A 19,415-nucleotide genomic window follows, 5' to 3' on the forward strand; every position below is an offset into this window, starting at 1 on the left:
CTGCTGCACACAGACGTGTTTTTTTTTATCTTGATGCATAGAATGCATTAAGATAAAAAACCTTCTGACTTTACAACCACTTTAATCTAGAAAAGCTTCCATCTTGGAAAATATATAGCAATAAAAAAAAATTGATGACAAGTTTGCCTGGAGGTAGACCATTACTCCTTAAACATGCAGAGAAACACCAGAAGACCAGCAAGCATGACAGTTGAAGATCCACAGTGTGTTTTAAAACCAAATCCAGCAAGCAAAACAAAAATCTCAATGAAATGGGCTACATCCACTTTATATATACACTTTATTGCTATATATACACTTGCTCATCCATGTCTTTATGGACCTTGCTTTGTGCATTGGTGCGCAGTCATGTTGGAGCAGAAAGGTGCCATCCCCAAACTGTTCCCACAAAGTTGGGAGCATGAAATTGTCCAAAATGTCTTGGTATGCTGACGCCTTAAGAGTTCCCTTCACTAAAACTAAGGGGCCAAGTCCAACCCCTGAAAAACAACCCCACACCATAATCCCCCCTCCACCAAATGATTTGAAGGGGTGGCCCAATACTTTTGGCAATATTGTGTGGATGTGTGAGTTTGGGGTGGAGGAAATTGTCTGGCCTGCAGAGTCCTGACCTCAACAGAACACCTTTAGGATGAATTGGAGCGGAGACTGCGAGCCAGGTCTTCTTGTTCACATCAGTGCCTGACCTCACAAATGCTCTTCTGGAAGAATGGTCAAACATTCCCATAGACACACTCCTAAACCTTGTGGACAGGCTTCCCAGAAGAGTTGCAGCTCTTATAGCTGCAAAGGGTGGGCAAACTCAATATTTAACCCCACGGACTAAGACTGGGATGCCATTAACCACATCAGCTCTGAAAGGTTTTACCCCCTTCCTGACCAGGCCATTTTTTTTAGATACGGCACGGCGTCGATTAAACTGACAATTGCGCGGACATGCAACGCTGTGCCCAAATAATATTGAAGTCCTTTTTTTCCCCACAAATAAAGCTTTCTTTTGGTGGTATTTGATCACCTCTGCAGTTTGTATTTTTTGCGCTATACACACAAAAAAAAAAAAAAAAAAAACTGACAATTTTGAAAAAAAAAAACAATATTTTTTACTTTCTGCTATATCCAATAAAAAAAATTTTTTTTAAAAATCTAATTTCTTCATCAATTTAAGCTCATTTTTATTCTGCTACATATTTTTGGTAAAAAAGAAACCTTATAGCATTTACAAAATATGGGATAGGTTTATGGACTTTTTAATTTGTTTTTACTAGTAATAGCAGTGATTTTTATCGGGACTGCAGGAAAGGGGTTAACATCAGGGGCAATCCAAGGGTTAAGTGTGCTCCTAGGGAGTGATATCTAACTGTGTGGGGGATGGACTGACTGGAGGAAGAGAGATCTGTATTCCTGATTAGCATGAACACAAGATCTCTCGCTTCAGGTCGACAGCCTGCCTTGTTTACATAGGGTAGTCCGCCGTTCTACCTCTCCTGTCAATGATCGCAGGTGGCTGTCGGCCATCAGACTCGCTGATTGGCTCCCGCTGTGTCCAATCACAGCGAAAGTGTGGCCCTGGCAGTGTGTGTGCCCGAGAGCCGATCCATTTTGCGCTTAAGGGCCGCCCTGCCACAGCAAATGCACGTGGGGCGGTCCTTAAGTGGTTAAAGTTCATGTAATGGCAGGCATCCCAATACTTTTGACAATATAATGTACCTGTTCTCCATGGCAAGCATTACTTAGGCCCCTTTCATAAGGGCAGACCAATCAGGTCCACCTGTAAGTTGTTTAAGCGGACCCGATCAAACCATCTATTGCCCTCTATGGAGAAGCATTGGCACCCGCCGACATCTGATCTGATAAAAACAGACAGATAGAGATCTGTTCCTCATCCACCTAGCGGATCAAAAGGTCGTCGGGTGTAAACAAACAGTTGGAGTCCACTCCATGTGAAAGAAGCCTTAATCTATGATCTTGTTACATTGTTTTGTGAATTGCATATTGCATATAATATTTGTCTATATAGTCAGTCTTTGCTTTCAAGACCGAGAGCATAAATCTGAGCCTGGTTCTTACCAATACTGGAACAGACACTCATAATATGCATTGAAGCCTACTGTGAAAAAACATATTGCACTAGCCGTGCCAAGATTATTAACCAGAAGTTATTCATATTCATGCTTTGATGCCTATGATGAGATGAGGTAAATCATGGAATGTGTTTAAAAATTTCAAAGAGTTGTTCCATTTTCCCCTAAAGCACGTGCAGACACACTAAACCACAGCACAAAAGTAGATCTGATCCTGCTCTAGATTAGTGTTCTACTTTTGATAGACACAGTTCTGCAGAATTTCATATCAGATTCTCCTATATACAGTCAATTTAAAGTGTCATTAAACCCAAAAGATATTTAAATGTGTTTGCTTGTAATATTGCATATACACATTGGCTTAAAATAGAACTATAGGCAAAACTTTTTTTTTCATTTTGGATAGAGTAAGGCATAGTAATAATCCCTGGCACATTTTTTTTTTTTTGCCATCTGCATCCCATTGCAAAGATTTCCCTTCACTTGTCTTTATTCAACCTTATTAACTATGTAACTGTGTGTGTAACTTCCTGTCCCATAGCCAAACCAAGTGAGAGGAAACCCGGCAAATTAAGGGAATTCCTTGGGGACCCCCAGGTCACCAGAATTAGTCTCCTCATTAGAAGATTTGCTCTCTATTACTTTTCTGGGCACAACCCAAAATTTGGGATTTGCTTTTACTTTCACTGATAATGGTAAACAGGACAAATAGAGAGAGTGAATTTTCCTAATGACAGCAATAAAAACTGACAAGTGTTCTAATCCCTCTCGGCTCTGTTCAAAACGAAAAAAAAAAAGTTTTGTCTTCAGTTATACTTTAATCATTATCACATTAGTTTCATACAGAGTAACAAAAACCTGGCTGATCCTGCCACTCACTTGCACTTAATTGTTGTCTGTGCCCCCACTGTAGCATTGGAGCCAATTCAATCACCGTTGCCACCAGTTCTGTGCATGTTCCTTTTTAAGGTAAACAGCCAGGCTGTTTCACTTTCTCCCTTGTCTGAGTCTAGTCCTAGGACTATGGGGTTGATTTACTGATGGCAAATAAACTGTGCACATTGCAAGAGCAGTTGCTCCAGAGCTTAGTAAATGGTCAGAAGCTCTGCTGACTTCCATCATCCAAATCAGGTGCAAGCAAAAATGCAGTTTCTTTTTTACTTTCCTTGCACGTGATTGGGTACTCTTTGAAAAGTGAAGCGTTACCTCATTTACTAAGCTCTGGAGCAACTGCACATAGTAAAGTGCACAGTCTTTTTATCTTTAGTAAATGAACCCCTATGAGTAATCTTTTTGGGTGTAAAGACATTGATAAATGGTAAGCCCCTCCCTCTCTTCTGCTCTATGGTGATGTCATTATCAGAACACATTTTAATATTGTTTCAAATCCTTTATTGAGCTGTATTATGCATTTCTGTTTGCCATTAAGAACTTTTTTTTTGAACTTGTCACGTGACTGCTACAGTGCCAATCAGCACTGTTCTGGTATAAGAAGCTCGTACAAACTTCCTCCTATGATTTCATCCATCATCAGCTTGCTCCATGCTACTACACCTGATCTTTCCCTGCTGCAGGAAACAAGCAGGGAAAGGAAACATGACTGCTGCACAAATAATCTAAAAAGGTAATTATAAGATTTATTTTTAAAAATAAGACACATAACCAGTATATATATGAAAATTCACAATGCCTAATGACAGCTAATTGATGAGAGTATAATAACATTTTAATTTAGAAAAAAACTATAGAATATACAACAGAAGATACACTGTGGTTGTATAGGCTCAAGGTTGTTTAGAATGCATGAAGGTAAAAAAAAACTTCTGTGTGCAGCAGCCTCTCCCAGCCGGGCCCCAATACTTACCTGAGCCCCATCACGATCCAACGATGGGCACAAAGGCCTCGACTCTTCGGGGATTCTTCCTACTCAATTGGCTGAGACAGGAGTGGGTGCCATTTTCTCCCGCTGCTTTCAATCAAGGTCAGTGACCCAATGAGGAGAGAGAGGAGGTGGGCCGATTCACAGCTCTGTGTGTGAAAGGACACGCAGAGCAGCGGCTCGGTACGGAGCATACTTGGGTGCCCTCATAGCAAGCTGCTTGCTCTGGGGGCACATGGAAATGGGGAGGGGCCAGGAGCTCCGGTGAGGGACCCAAGAAGAGGAGGATTGGGGATGTTCTGTGCAAAACCACTGCATAGAGCAGGTAAGTATGACATGTTTGTTATTTAAAATAACAAAATTGCCTTTAATATCACTTTAATGTACTTAAACCCTGTGAGATGTGTTTCTACATTTTCCCCCCCAGCTTCCATACAGGTTTCACATCTTTTTCCAATTGAATCAAAGTTGAAAACCGTATGAATGTTGGATGAATACATTTATAAATAAACCCCTTTGAGTCATTTAACCCCTTCATATGCGCGCTATAGCCGAATGGCGGCTACAGCGCGGATCTGCTTTGCCAGGAGGCCGTCAATAGACGGCCTCCCTTTTGCACGCTGGCCACGCCCCCTGAAGGGCGCGCGCAGCGCGCACTGTGATCACCCGAGTCAATGAGACTCGAGTAATCACAGATTGGAGTAAGGGGACGATCCCGACCCCTACCACGTGATCAGCTGTCAGCCAATGACAGCTGACCGCATGATGTAAACAGAAGATCGGTAATCGTTTTTTTTTCCTTCTCACGCTGACAGCGCGAGAAGGAAAAAAAAAAAAGCTGATCACCGGCTTCTGTTGAAGGGACATCGGTCCCGAAGAGGAAGAGGCAAAGCCACCTCATATGTGCCCACCAGTACCGCCTGCCAGTGCCACCAATCAGTGCCTATAGTGCCCACCAATCAGTGCTCACAGTGCCCACCAATCAGTGCCCGCCAGTACATAAGTGAAAGCAATCAGTGTCACCTATCAATGCCCATGAGTGCCACCTATCAACGCCCACCAGTGGTGCCAATCAGGGTCACCTACCAGTGCCGATTAGTGCCCATCACGGCCACCCACCAGTGCCAGCTATCAGTGCCCACCAATGCCACCTCTCAGTGCCCACCAGTGTCGCCTTATCAGTGCCCACCAGTGTCGCCTTATCAGTGCCCACCAGTGTCGCCTTATCAGTGCCCATCAAAGCAGCCTATTGGTGCCCATCAATGCAGCCTATTGGTGCCCATCAGTGTAGCCTCATCAGCGTACATCAATGAAGGAGAAAAATTATCTGTTTGCAAAATGTATTAACAAAATATAAAACGGTTTTGTATTTTAAGAAAAAAAATGTGGTCTTTTTTGATTTGTTTAACAGAAAATGAAAAACCCAGAGGTGATCAAATACCACCAAAAGAAAGCTCTATTTGTGGGAAAAAAAATGATAAAAATTTCATTTGGGTACAGTGTTGTATGACCGCGCAATTGTCATTCAAAGAGTGACAGCGCTAAAAGCTGAAAATCGGTCTGGGCAGGAGGGGGGTTTAGGTGCCCAGTAAGCAAGTGGTTAAAGAAAACGGTGGTGTGTTTTATTTCAGTAAAGTGCTAAATGTACCGGTGTAGTATATCCTCACCTTTAGCTTTCCGAAAGGTGCTCTCCTCTATCCACAGAACCTTTGGAAGACCTTTCAAAAGCCTCAGAAGATAGGGAACCACGTGGTCTTTGTGCTAAAAAAAAAAAACAAAAAAAAAAAAAAAACAGATAAATATAATAATTTATGCAGTATTTATCTTTATTGTCAAATAGAACACTTGTCTAAATGACTGCAAGCAGCAGTTACTACCGTTTAGAAACTGCTCATCCTGTAATGGCATAAAAATAACATGAAAGGAGAGGAGAGAACACAGTGGGAGAGCTAAAAAAAAACATTAATATGACTACAGACTTTACAGTACAAGACAACCAACCCATCCTTTGTGTATGTTAACGTATATGCAAAGACAAGCCTTTTTGTTTTTGTTTTTTTGTTTTTGTTTTAGCTTTGACTAGACTGGAGGCAAGTTTTTATTGCATTTTGCCTCTGTAGGAGAGATTAAGGCTCGGTTCATACTGATGCGACATAGGATCCAACTTGTGAGATCCCACAGGATGATGAGGGTCGGATTCAATGCTTCACTATGAGAGCTTGTTCAAGGGAGAACTCTTTAAGAGGGGCATTCACTTCACTTTAGAAGATTTTCTCTTTGTGTCTCTGGGACAGGATATGAAGGGAAATCTCCCTAACAGTACATAAAGAACAACAAATAACCTGAAAAGAAAATGTTTATCATAAATTAAAGGTCATAAATTAAATGAATAGTATAACACATACCTGAAGTTCAGATTCAACTAAGAAAATGCCCAAAGCAATAAGGGCATGTCTTCTTCTCTCATCCAGTTGAAACACCCCATGGAAGTCAACAGGGCACATACACAGCAGCTTCTGTACCTGCAATAGAGCAAGAAAGAAGGTCCAGAAAAGTTTTACTACTAAATACCACAAATATGGAAGCCCATAGCACATAACAAAACAACTTAAATAAAACAAAGTAACAAAGTGAAGATGTGCATATCTAATTTTTTCAATGAAGTTTAAAGGAGAAGTAGGGCCAAAGTCTTTTTGACCATACTTCTCCTGTGGGTCACAGGGATGCAATTCGTTCTGTGACTCGTCTTCTGCCGATAGTGGACTAAAGTCCGCTGTTGGCGAACGTCACACAGCCGGTCTAGGCTCTGGAAGGATCTCGACTATAATGTCATAATACACCTAGATGCCTGACCGGCAGCTGGCTCAGTTTCTCGGTGCACCACTGAGAGCCTAAGCCAGCTGCTCCATCCCCTCCACAGCCCAGGGCTCCAGTGAGTGCTGAAGAGGCAGAGCAGAGAGCAGGTGACTGACAGTCACTGCTCTCTGCTTACTGAAGACCGGGTGGTCTTTAATCACTCAGTTCTCGGTATAGTGGCGGCAGAGGACTGATGCTGCATTCACCTAGGCACAGTACCCTGCCTCAGTATGCCTCTCAAGAGCCCTCAGTCCTAAAACAAGCAGTAATGCAGTTCTAAGGAGGGGTTACACATTCATCAAAATGCCTTGATAGGTAGATGTCAGTCTGTGGAGTGGGTATTCTTAGGCAGGCTACATTTAAATGTATATTGCCATAGGTAACACCCACCTGAGATGCTGAGCCTCCATGATTAAAAGAACTGAAATTCAATGAATGCAAGGAACGAGACAGGGACAGTCAGGCTGGAGAGCAAACAGCTAGATGAAGCTGAGCCTCCTTTAGCCAGGAAATGTAGTGTTATAGATATTTCTGGTTGAAACACTGAAAATAAAAATAAAAAAAGCATAAGTTCACCTTTGTAAAAAAATAAATGTACATCTTTTTGCAGGTAAAAAATGTGCATTGAGTATTTTTTTTTACTAGGAGCCTGCAGAGCATAGCACCCACGATCAGCAGATTATGGGTGCAATGCAGAGCTCTTGCAGACATTCCTGTGTAAGTTATCTGCTCGTACGAGCAGGCAGTTACACACTGCCAGGAAGACTCAATAAACTACCTAGAGTGCCTAACTGCCCTGGTAGTTCAGGTACATGTACATGTATTTTTTTACATTCACAGAACTCTGTGAATGAATGATGCAGCCAGGGGAAGATCCCCCACTCGCTGTCACAACGGGAGATCGGGAGGTGAGGGGGCCGATGCTACAGTTACATGTTACACCCTGAATATGGGTGTAATATGTAACATATTGCAAAAGGTGAATTTAACATTAAAGTAGTTGTAAAGCCTAGACATTTTACACCTTAATGCATTCCTTGCATTAAGGTAAAAAATGTTTAGGCGTCAGCATCCCCCCCTCACCCCCCTTTTCGTTACCTGAGCCCTCATTCGATCCAGCACAGTGCATGTCTGCAGATCTTTTTCCCCCTCACTTCTGGATCTCACTGGCTTTGCTGGGGCACTGGGAGCCATTGGCTCTTAGTGCCGTCAATCAAATCCAGTGACGAGGGGGCGGGGCCGAGTCCCGCTGTCTGTGTCAATAGACGCAGCAGAGGGACTCGAGTACGAGCATGCACGAGTGCCCCCATGGGAAGCCGGTTCCCATGGGGGTACTGGCCAGAGAGGAGGGGGCAGGAGCGCGGGTGGGGGACCCGAAAAGAGGAGGTTCCTGGTCGCTCTGTGCGATTCCATTGCACAGAGTAGGTAAGTATAGACATGTTTGTTATTTTACAATCCTTTTAAACTCTGTATATGCAAGAACAGATTCACAGGACGCTGTCACTGTTTAAATATCAATTGCACCAACATTTATTATTACATTCTGTTTTATGCAGAAGATAAGAAAGGTGTGAGATGTTATTAAAAACTAGCAAATAGGATAATGTTGCATTTCATATGTTGTCAGCTAAAAGTAACAGTTGCAAAACAAAAACCTTGAGAAGGAAGGGCAAGAAGGAACAGAGAGAACTTCTAGGAAAGCTTAGTAGTCTGCGGTTTTTGAAGGACAAGGAAACATTGCAACATTGCAAGCAGGATGGAGCCTCTTGTGCTTAAATGAACAATACTGTGAAAGTCCATGTCAGTCAGGCTCTGACTTGCTGCATCTTCTAAAGTGAAATACAGAGTGAGCAATTTCACTACACAAGAAAGGAATCTGTACAACTGTGCAAGACTGAAGGTAAGGTTGGAGCTCCACTTTAAATATAGAAATTGGTCTCATATATCTAATCCAGTTGAATGTGACCAACTACTGCTAGTCACCAAGACAGCAATATATTGATCAGAAATGTGGTCATAACATTCTCTTCTATTCACCAAACGTTTCGCTATTTTCAGCAATTACAGTTTTAGATCTTTGGCCTTCTAGCTATTAAGATTCATTTTACCCAAAGCATCCTGTGGCTCTTCCCAAAGGTGGAGCTGGCCTGTAGGGTTCTTCCCATCTGGTGACTAGGCAAGCCAACCCATCAAAAACAGAACTCAGGATTCTTGTTTCTTTACCTAACAGGTGTTTTATAGCCAAGAAGTATACTTTGGATTGTTGTCCTGCTGCACGATAAAATAGTTTTTGCTTTTTTCTTTAAAAACCTTGCCGCCAAGGGCAACATTCCAGAGTTGTATGTTTAATGCTGCACATGATGCTTGTATTTGGAGTGTGCTATTTAAAGCAAACATTTGATAAAACAAATCTAAAAGCTGCCACTTCTGACTGCCTTATAAAATGCTAGTTGCCTGTCTGGAATGCAAAATCTCTGACTTAAACACATTTTGAGCCACTGATCTGGATCAAGTATGTAGCAAATGAAGTCCAAACTCCTGATCTGCATGCTTGTTCCAGGTCAGTGACTCAGAAAGAACTGAAGACATTGAATCAAAATGACAGCCAGGCTACCAGAAACTTCAGGAGGAGTATACAGTAACGACATCATTCCAGGTCTTTCTGAGCACATCTGATACAACGAATAACCTTTAGGCCCCTTTCACACAATCTGACAGTTCAGGTCCGCCTGTCAGTTTTGACGGCGGACCTGAACGGGCACTCCATGTTAGTCTATGGAGCGTCGGATGTCATCGGCAGCATGTCTGCTGACATCCGACTCCGTCCGATCCGCTAAAAGCAGACGGATGGCCCTACGTCCAGGTCCGTCGCTGGCGGATCGGATCGGGTGAGATCTGATGAAAACAGACATGCTGTTCGTTTTCATCCGATCCCTCCATAGGCAGCAGCGGCGCCTGACAAGCCCCTCCTCGCTCAGTGAGCAGAGAAGGACCTGTCATCCGCCGGCTCAGCGGAGATCAACGGACAGATCTCCCGCTGAGCCGGCGGACCAAGGCGGGCTCCAAAGAAACGGAGTCCGCCTCGTGTGAAAGGGGCCTTATATCACAAAATAATAGGCTGACATGTTTTCTGAGAAAGCCATTTCATTTTAGAAACTTTTTTTTTTGTCTCAAAAGTTCTATTGAAGTAAACAATAATATACAATCCAACATTACAGGTTCCATAAAAAGTATTGACAAGCAGAAACCGACATGTTATCACATTCCATGGGCATGAATGAAAATGCGTATACAGTACAGCATTTTTGCTGCTGCTATCTCCTCCCCCTTTAACCATCCTCCAACTTAGTTACCTGTAGTGTGCTAGCTCAAAAGGCTGTCCTTCTAACATTGTATCCGAGCTAACCTCCATGCTAGAGAAACAGTCTGTCCAAGACTAAATCCACCAGGCTAAGACCAGGAGTATCTAACCATGAAGACCATAAAGTGTTGAACTTTTCTGGGCAACCCCTGTGCTGGAAGATGTACTTCTCCAGGCGCAGGGTGTCCCCCATTTGTGTTGTCCACTCTCCCAGAGTGGGAGGCTCCGTTCCCTTGCAATGTCTAAGGATAAGCTTGCGTGCCTGAAAGAGTGCTCTGGCTTGTTTAGGGATTTCCTCACTGGAGAGGTTATCTAGAAAACCCAATATACAGGGCTTAGGATCCATCAGGATGCGGACCTGAAACACCTTGTTAATGGTAGCTATAACTCCCGACCAATATAGATGGAGCATGGGGCAGCGCCATAATAGATGTATAAGGTCCCCATGGTCTCTGGAACACCTAGTACACTCAGACCCATCCTACTCAGCCTTGCGGAGGTAAAATGGACCCGCAAAACAATGTACAGCTGGGACAGACGCTGTGCCACATTGAGAGAACACAGCTGAACCGCCTGTAGGGCCTCCTCCCACTGATCTCCCTCAAACGTACCCACTTCACGCTCCCATAGGGGTGCGACGTTGGTCGGAAAGCCCTTTAAGTGTGTGGACATAAGTATGGTGTAACACCGGGAGATAAATCCCTTTAAAGTGAGAAACCTCTGTCATATAATGAAATATGTGGGCCGGGGACAGGATCCACTGGGACCCTTCCGATTGTGCCCATACAGCATGATGTAATTGTAGGTATGGGAAATACATTGATTGGGGGAAGTTGAATTTAGTCTGCAAAGATGGAAAGGAGTACAGTTTTGCCGCTGGAGAAGATATGTACCAGGTGTGTAACCCCATACCGCTTCCATCTTGCACCGCGCTGCAAAGATTGCAGTTCCTTGTAATGTCCGCTGTCCCAAATAGGACTATGTCCTGTGAAACCCTTGACATTTTGCAGCGGTCTGGCTTTGTTCCACACTTTCTGCACCAACACATAGGTGGGAAAAAAGCTTGTTGGACCTAGCGTAGGCCAGTGCCTCCAACCCCGTGCAGTTGCTCGAGCCTGACGCTCGGAGGTGTATTGAGCCAAATAAAGGAGCGGAACAGCGAGTTTGATGCAAAAAGTTTAAAGAGGGACAACCATGGGGGTATTATGCAGGATGTAGAGGAGCTGTGGCATAAAAAAACATTTTTATGAGGTTCACTCTTCCCACCAGTGACATTTTAAGCTTAGACCAGATTTTGTTTTTTTCTCTTATACGACCCAATAGGGGTGATAAGTTGAGGGTGACGTAATCTCGGGGTTGTGAGGTCACGGGAATGTTTTGGAGTGTGCCACCCTGTCCGCCAGTCGAAAAGTCTAGCAATAAGATTGAGGATTTGGTCCAGTTGATTACCAAGCATGAAAATACTCCGCCATAGCTTCCCACAGGGATCCAGACGTGTCCCCCAAAAGTAGCATGGTGTCATCAGCATAAAGCATGAGTTTATCATGTATCTTGCCATATTTGAAGCCACAAATTAAGGGGTTGGAACAGATCAAGGCAGCCAGTGGCTCAATGGTGATGGCAAACAAGAGAGGGGATAAAGGGCAGCCCTGTTGCGTGCCTCTGTGTAAAGGAAAAGGCATGGATGCACGTCCTGCCTCTCTAATGGCTGCCTGTGGGGAGCTGTATAATAATTTTACCCAGCATAGGAAGGTGGGACCAACCTCAAATCTGTGCATGGTGGTCCACAAGTATTGCCATTCTATGCAATTGAAGGCCTTGTGGGTGACCAATGACAGGAGGGCGCTGTCTCTCATATTATCTGCCTGTGTCTGCATGTTGAGGAAAAGCCTACGCAGATTGATTGCGGTAGACCTCTCAGGGATAGATCACGATTGATTTGGATGGATAATTGAAGATATGGCTTTATTAAGTCTCGTGGCCAAAACTTTGGCCAGAATCCTAATATCCACCTGTAAAAGGGATATGGGCCTGTAGGAGCTCAGGTCTAACGGATCCTTTCCGGGTTTGAAGGTAGGGAGAGTCTGACTCTCCCTGGCTGCATTAAATACCTTGAGAAGGTGGGGTAGCATTACGTCCCCGTACTGCTTAAATTCCTCTACTGGGAGCCCATCGTCCCCGGGAGCCTTGGAGTTAGGAAAGGAGTTGACCACACATTGCAACTCTTCTTCAGTTATGGAGGAATCCAATAGCTGCCTCTGGGAGACTGACAGACAGGGTAGCTTGATCCCGTGTAGGTGATCTTGCAGCTCCTCTGGGGTGTAATCCTGCCTAGAGAAGTACAAATCTGAGTAAAACTCCACCAGGTCCTGCATAATGATAGTCGGATCATTCACCAACCTTCCCTGATAGTTACGTAAAACCCCCATAGCTGGGGAGGTCCGATTTGATTGCACAATTTTGGCTAACAGCCTACCCGTCTTCTCCCTCTCCTCATAAAAAAACAGCCTACTGAAGAAGCGCTTCTTTTCTGCCGCTTGTGCAGCTATCCAGGCTTCTCTAGTGGCATCAGATGAAGACTTACTTTGATCTTAATGCGAACTGTGTATCGAATAACGTGTTACTATGGAACTCTCATAAAGCTTTTATGAGAGGTGTGTTCAATAAACTTGGGGCCCACAAGAAATGAACGTAAACTGAGAAATATAACCACTTTCTTGACCAGATACCTAAACTTGAAAAAAACAAACAAATACTTCCCCAACAATGCAGACACTACGCTCTTACGCACACATAGAGAAGAAATTTGCACGTTATTGCATGCTTCCTTTGAAGCACCACATTAAACGTTTAAAGGTTAACTGGTATGCCTCTGGTAACAGACCAGGTGCTCCCCTAGCTAGGCAAATAAAACAGAGTTTCCGCTTCCAAATTCCCATACATGCACACAGCTCACGTGCTCAGCATCAGCAATCCCACAGATATCGCCAATTGCTTTCGGGACTTCTATGCATCACTATACAATTTGAATACCACTGCAGCCACTCCTAACCCAGAGCCCTCTCGCATCTCCCACTTCCTCGACCTGCTACAACTCCCCACCCATATGGCTGAACTAGCAGACCTCAATGCCCCCTTCTCTGAGTGGGAAATTTTCAATTCAATCTGCTCACTACCCTTACACAAAGCCTTGGGGTCCGATGGCTACTGTAATGAGTACTTTAGAACACTCGCAGACTCCCTAACGCCACACCTATGCAAATCATTTAACCATATTATTTAGACAGGAGCCATTCCAAAGAAATCCTAAGAAGCCCTCATTATCACTATTCCAATTATTGACCTATTTCACTTCTAAATTTTGATCTTAAAATATATGCTAAAATACTCACCTCCCAAATCTCATTGCACATTCCCACCCTAATGCACGCTGACCAAGGCTACTTTATCCCACAATGGCAAACATCTGACAGCACTAGGAGAATCATAGACCTCGTATACGAAGGCTGAAAACCACAAAATGCATTCTTTGCTCTTCTGTCTGGACACAGAGAAGGCGTATGACAGAATCCACTGTTCCTACCTGAAATCAGTCCTTGAAAAATTTGGATTTGCAGGCAACATCAACACAGCAGTACTAGCTCTGTATTCACATTCCTTTAGCGAAAGTATGGACGTATGGTATGACTTCTGATCCTTTTCGTGATCTCAAATGGCACAAGACAGGGCTGCCCCCTTTCCCCATTAATATTCGCCCTAGTGATGAAACCCCTTGCGGCGGCCATAAGATCTCACCGTCTTGGGATTACAAATCAGAAATATTACCCACAAATTAGGGCTATATGCCAATGATGTCATTGTATTTATGACTAATCTCTTCCAGCACTCCAAGATCTCCTGATCCAGTTTGGTCAATTATCTTTATACAAAGTTAACTGCTCTAAAGCCAACTTGATAGATATTTGCCTAGATCAGGGATCCTCAAACTACGGCCCTCCAGCTGTTGCGGAACTACATATTCCATGATGCATTGTAAAACTCTGACATTCACAGACATGATTAGGTATGATGGGAATTGTAGTTCCTGAACAGCTGGAGGGCCATAGTTTGAAGACCCATGGCCTAGATCAAAGTACAAAATTAACTCTCAAATCGCATATCCCCATTCTCGTGAGCCCCATCCTCAATGTTTACTTACCTAGGGATACAGTCAACGGTCCCCTCAAGCAACATCCTTCATACTAACTATGAAGCACCTCACAAGAAACTGCTAGATATTTGCTCCTCTCTCAGGTCCACCAGGGCCTCCTGGTATGGTAGAATAGCACTATTTAAACGGTTTCTCCTCAAACACACCTGTTATACTTGTTCTGCACTCTCCAGTCACATTATTAGCCTCTCAACTGAACAGGCTCCAACGTATCCTTAACAAATTCCTATGGGAAGGTAAGCATCCTAGAATCAAGCACTCTGTCACGTATACTACGACGTCCAAAGCAGGAATGGGCGCTCCCAACCTCAAGAACTATTACAAAGCCATCCTAAACCAAACTCAACATAGGTGGTCACCCACCTCCCGCACTCTATGGGCGCAGATCGAAAAAAAACGCTCTCAGCCATTCCACCAAAGCCTTCCTAGTTGCTATATGGATGCAACACTGGCCAGCATTATCCTTTTCCCAATTAATATAGCTATCAAAGTCCGGAGCTCAATCCATCTGCTGGGCTCTCAAAAAAAGTTATGGAATCTTTTCCTTTGTCAGCGCTAGAATTATTATGCTCTGATATGTCATTATCCTCTTTGATATCAGCTGGTGCTACCACAATTGGGAGCATTCTCCATGAAGGAAACATATGCACCTTCCAAGAACTACACGAAAAATACAATATCCCCAACAAAGACTTCTTCAAATATCTAGGAATGCGGCATGCCCTGTCCGCTATTACATGGTCATATCAGACCATTACTTCCGACATCATACCAATCTATGAACTCCCTACGATCTCTCTAAAGGGATCCTCAATCTTTTACAAAAAGCTTGACTCCACACAGCACCCCAAAAAAACTGTCATCAATGGAAAAATTGTAGAAAAACTCTAAGCTTCGTGACAGACCTAACATCTTGGCACCTAGCAACACGCCTCACCCTAAAAGCCTCCAGATGCATTTCACATTGGGAAATGGCACAGAAACATCTTCATCAATGATATTATACACCAACAAAACTATCCTGTTCTTGTCCTCCCACGCATCCGCTAAGTGGAACTGCGGAGAAGCAGGATTTATAATACACATCTGGTGGTCCTGCCCCTGGCTCCTTGCCTTTTGGCAGTCTGTTCAAGCCCTCATCATTAGCCTCACAGGCAATCCTGCAAACCCCCCCCCCCCCCAAAATTTGCACGTCTGGGGATAGAAACGTGGGAGACCCCATATCACATCATCGTCACCCACATTTTAATTACGGCCAGACTCTCAATAACAAGGAACTGGAACAATATCTCCCCCCCCCTTAACAACTAGTCCATCAAATCCTCAACCAACATCTCCAGATGGAACGTATGCTCGCCAAAGCATACTTGACCCTAAATTCCAGAAAGACTGGACCCCCTGGTTCACCTAGTCCAACCTGGACTCTACCTCCTTACACCATTAGCTATGCTACTAGATTACTAAACCCAACCATACTTGCCTCGTTGAAAAGATATCCCTCTCTTTGCCTCCTTGACTTACTTTCAAAATTACCCAATACCTTGTTGAACCCCCCCCCCCCCACCTGGAACAGAATCCTGGACTACAATGTATAGTTTCATGATCTTGTTTTGATGCGTTTATATTTACTGTTTCTTTGCTTATCCTCTTTGTATTAGGTCACCACTGCCTTACGATACACTTGTACGTAAAGATTTGCAAACCTTCAATAAAACCTTGAAAGTGAAAAAAAAAAATAGCAAGCATGTCAAGCCATAAAATTGTGTATGTCCGTGAAATCGCAAAAAAATATGGTACCCAAAATTCTCCTTAGCAACACTTTCAAAGCCTTTTCAGTTTACAGTTGATTATAAATGATGAGTGAATTATTGCTTTCATTCCATTAAAAATGATACCTCACATATGTGACACAATTGATGTTACATACTGTACATGTGCTCGCTCTGTCTTGCACTTTTTATCTGGGGTGTGTGGTAGTGAAAGGGGTGTTCTAGCTGTTTAAAAATTACTTATACTGATTTTTTTTTTTTTTTTTTTTTTTTTACACATTTATTTTTTTTTCTTACTTTGCTATCGCAAGCCCCCATGTGACAGCATGGGCAGGAGACAGGTACTCTTTATGGAGGGGCTTTTTTAGACCTTCAATGTCTCCCCTGCCCACCAATGCAGCTATTCCAGCACAGATAATACACGTTGCATCATTAGTCACAGGAGGGATCAGGGAACAGATGTTCCCCATGGTCCTCTTGCTCTCACTAGGGATGCTGTTTCCCACAGTCTTTGGCTCCTCAGAAGAAAGGGAGAGCTCGGGAACTACAGTGGGTGTCACCAGCAGGAGGAAGGGCACACTTTGTAAGCCCTACAAAAGTGATCTTTAACCACTTGTCAACATGTAGTTTATAAATGTATCTTGGTGAACAAGTGATTAAGCTATAACAAAAAAAAGCGCATGAATAGAGAATATCCTTCTTTGTGAAATCGACCATATATGTACCTTAAAGTGGATGTAAACCCGATAAAAAAAAAAAAATTTGATGTCATAATGTAGAGTATAAGATTTCCTATCATTTGAGCCCAGTCTTGCCACACAGAGTTAATCCAGCTCTGAGCAATCCTCTTATTGTTCAGTGAGATAAATCTTGACAAACAGAGAAAAACTTTGTCAAATCCTCCCCCTTGCTGTGAGTGACAGGTGATTTACATATCGTGCACTAGCCTAAGACATGCATTGTTTTTTAATTCCCACCCCCACTCCTTTCTTCAGCAGCTCTGCGAGGATTGGCTGTTCCACACCTCAGCATGATTTGGCATGCTGAAGTCATGTGGTTACTTTCCTGTCTTTTCACTGGATGTTAGAGATCATAGCAGAAGTTCAGTGTTAGAAATACACAGGAGAAAATGCATATTGACAAGGGGAGTGTAGAGGTGGGCGGGGAGTCTACTGACATCACAACTCCACCCACCGAGCTCCAGACAACAGACCCACCCACAGAATCTGCAGTTTTTCGGCTTTCATAACAGACAGAGGGGAGACATTTGACAGGTAAAGATACATGCAGGAGGCATGTATATCCTTATAGATAACCCCTATAGCAGTAGTTTAGAAAGGATGACATTGGGTTTACATCCACTTTAATTCACCAAATGCCACTGCCTGCCCAAGAACAAGCTCAGCATTTTACAAGCTGTACACACTGACCTTTGACATTAAATTCTGATCTCCTTTGGAATGCCTACATTCCTTGAAAACCAAGGATTTCAGTAGTGATGGTTTAAAAAAAAAAAAAAAAAAAAACACACAACATGTTTCAGAAAACATAATCCACAGCTACAAATATCAAAAGAGAATTCCAAGACTTCAGGCTATACACATTAATCCATTACATAAACAGTAGGCACAGATCAAAATTTTAACACAAAATAAGAATTCTTGTTTTAAAAAAAAAGTGACAGTTAAGTAATTCCTATTAGATTTGAAAATGACAGTTACAAATACAGCTTTGAAATCGTGCGACTTCATCTCAACTCAAGTCGCATTTCAGTCCAACTTCGCCCCAGCTTGAAAGACATCTGTAGATGACATTTGGGTAAAGCTTTGTGAATTAAAGTGGAACTTTACCTAAAAATAAAAAATGATAACAGGCAGGATCTTTGATGCAGAAGAGACACATACTCTTCTACATTAATCACTTCCCAACTGACGTAAGCATATAAAGTGAGAGAAAAAAGTATTTAATCCCCTGCTGATTTTGTATGTTTGCCCACTGACAAAGAAATGATTAGTCTATAATTTTAATAGCAGGTATTTTTTAACAGCGAGAGACAGAATAACAGCAAAAAAAAATCCAAAAAAATGCATTTAAAAAAAGTTATAAATTGATTTGCATTTTAATGAGTGAAATAAGTATTTGACCTCTTTACAAAACATGACTTAGAACTTGGTGGCAAAACCCTTGCTGGCAATCACAGAGGTTAGACATTTCTTGCAGTTGGCCACCAGGTTTGCACACATCTCAGGAGGGATTTTGTCCCACTCCTCATTGCAGATCCTCTCCAAGTCATTAATGTTTCGAGGCTGACATTTGGTAACTCGAATCCCTTCAGCTCCCTCCACATATTTTCTATGGGATTAAAGTCTAGAGACTGGCTAGGCGACTCCAGGATCCTAATGTGCTTCTTATTGAGCCACTCCCTTGTTGCCTTGGCCATGTGTTTGGGTCATTGTCATGCTGGAATACACGTCCACAACTTATTTTAAGAACCCTGGCTGAGGGAAAGAGATTCTCGCCCACGATTTGACGGTACATGGCCCTGTCCATCGTCCCTTTAATGTGGTGAAGTTGTCCATGTTCTCGAAGCAGAAAAACACCCCCAAAAGCATAAGGTTTCCACCTCCATGTTTGACAGTGGGGATGGTGTTCTTGGGGTCATAGACAGCATTCCTCCTCCTCCAAACACATCGAGTTGAGCTGAGCTTGATTTTGGTCTCATCTGACCACAACACTTTCACCCAGTTCTCCTCTGAATCATTCAGATGTTCATTAGCAAACTCCAGACAGGCCTGTACATGTGCTTTCTTGAACAGGGGGACCTTGTGAGCACTGCAGGATTTCAGCCCTTCAAAGGGTAGTGTGTCACCAATTGTTTTCTTGTTTACTATGGTCCCAGCTGCCTTGAGATCATTTACCAGATTCTCCTGTGTAGTTCTGGGCCGATTCCTCACCGTTCTCATGATCAATGAAACTCTACGCCTAGAGATCCTGCATTGCCCCAGACAGAGAGAGATTGACAGTTATTTTGTGTTTCTTCCATTTGCGAATAATCACACCAACTGTTGTCACCCTCTCACGAAGCTGCTTGACGGTGGTCTTGTAGCCCATACCAGATTCGTGTAGGTCTACAATCTTGTCCTTGACATCCTTGGACAGCTATTTGGTCTTGGTTATGGTGAAGTGATTGGAATCGGATTGATTGATCGCTTCTGTGGACACGTCTTTTATACAGGTA

The 19,415-nt window shown here is 43.2% G+C and overlaps 2 protein-coding genes across 3 annotated transcripts in view; one reads left to right on the forward strand and one right to left on the reverse strand.

Annotated features, from left to right (window-relative positions):
• Positions 1-19,415, reverse strand: part of PI4KA (phosphatidylinositol 4-kinase alpha) — a 255,731-nt gene that overhangs the window by 214,196 nt on the left and 22,120 nt on the right. For both annotated transcript variants that reach the window (XM_073629090.1, XM_073629095.1), the window contains exons 2-3: positions 6,387-6,503; positions 5,649-5,742 (exon numbers count right to left, since the gene is read on the reverse strand). In XM_073629090.1, coding sequence (XP_073485191.1) covers positions 5,649-5,742; positions 6,387-6,503 — 211 coding nt within the window. The remainder of the gene's footprint in view (positions 1-5,648; positions 5,743-6,386; positions 6,504-19,415) is intronic.
• The window catches only part of SNAP29 (synaptosome associated protein 29), a 54,237-nt gene continuing 43,447 nt past the window's right edge, over positions 8,626-19,415 (forward strand). The window contains exon 1 of the mRNA XM_073629112.1: positions 8,626-8,737. The gene's annotated coding sequence lies outside the window, so the exon portion shown is untranslated. The remainder of the gene's footprint in view (positions 8,738-19,415) is intronic.

Source organism: Aquarana catesbeiana, linkage group LG01 (genome assembly GCF_042186555.1).
Source record: "Aquarana catesbeiana isolate 2022-GZ linkage group LG01, ASM4218655v1, whole genome shotgun sequence".
NCBI classification, from domain to species: Eukaryota; Metazoa; Chordata; class Amphibia; order Anura; family Ranidae; genus Aquarana; species Aquarana catesbeiana.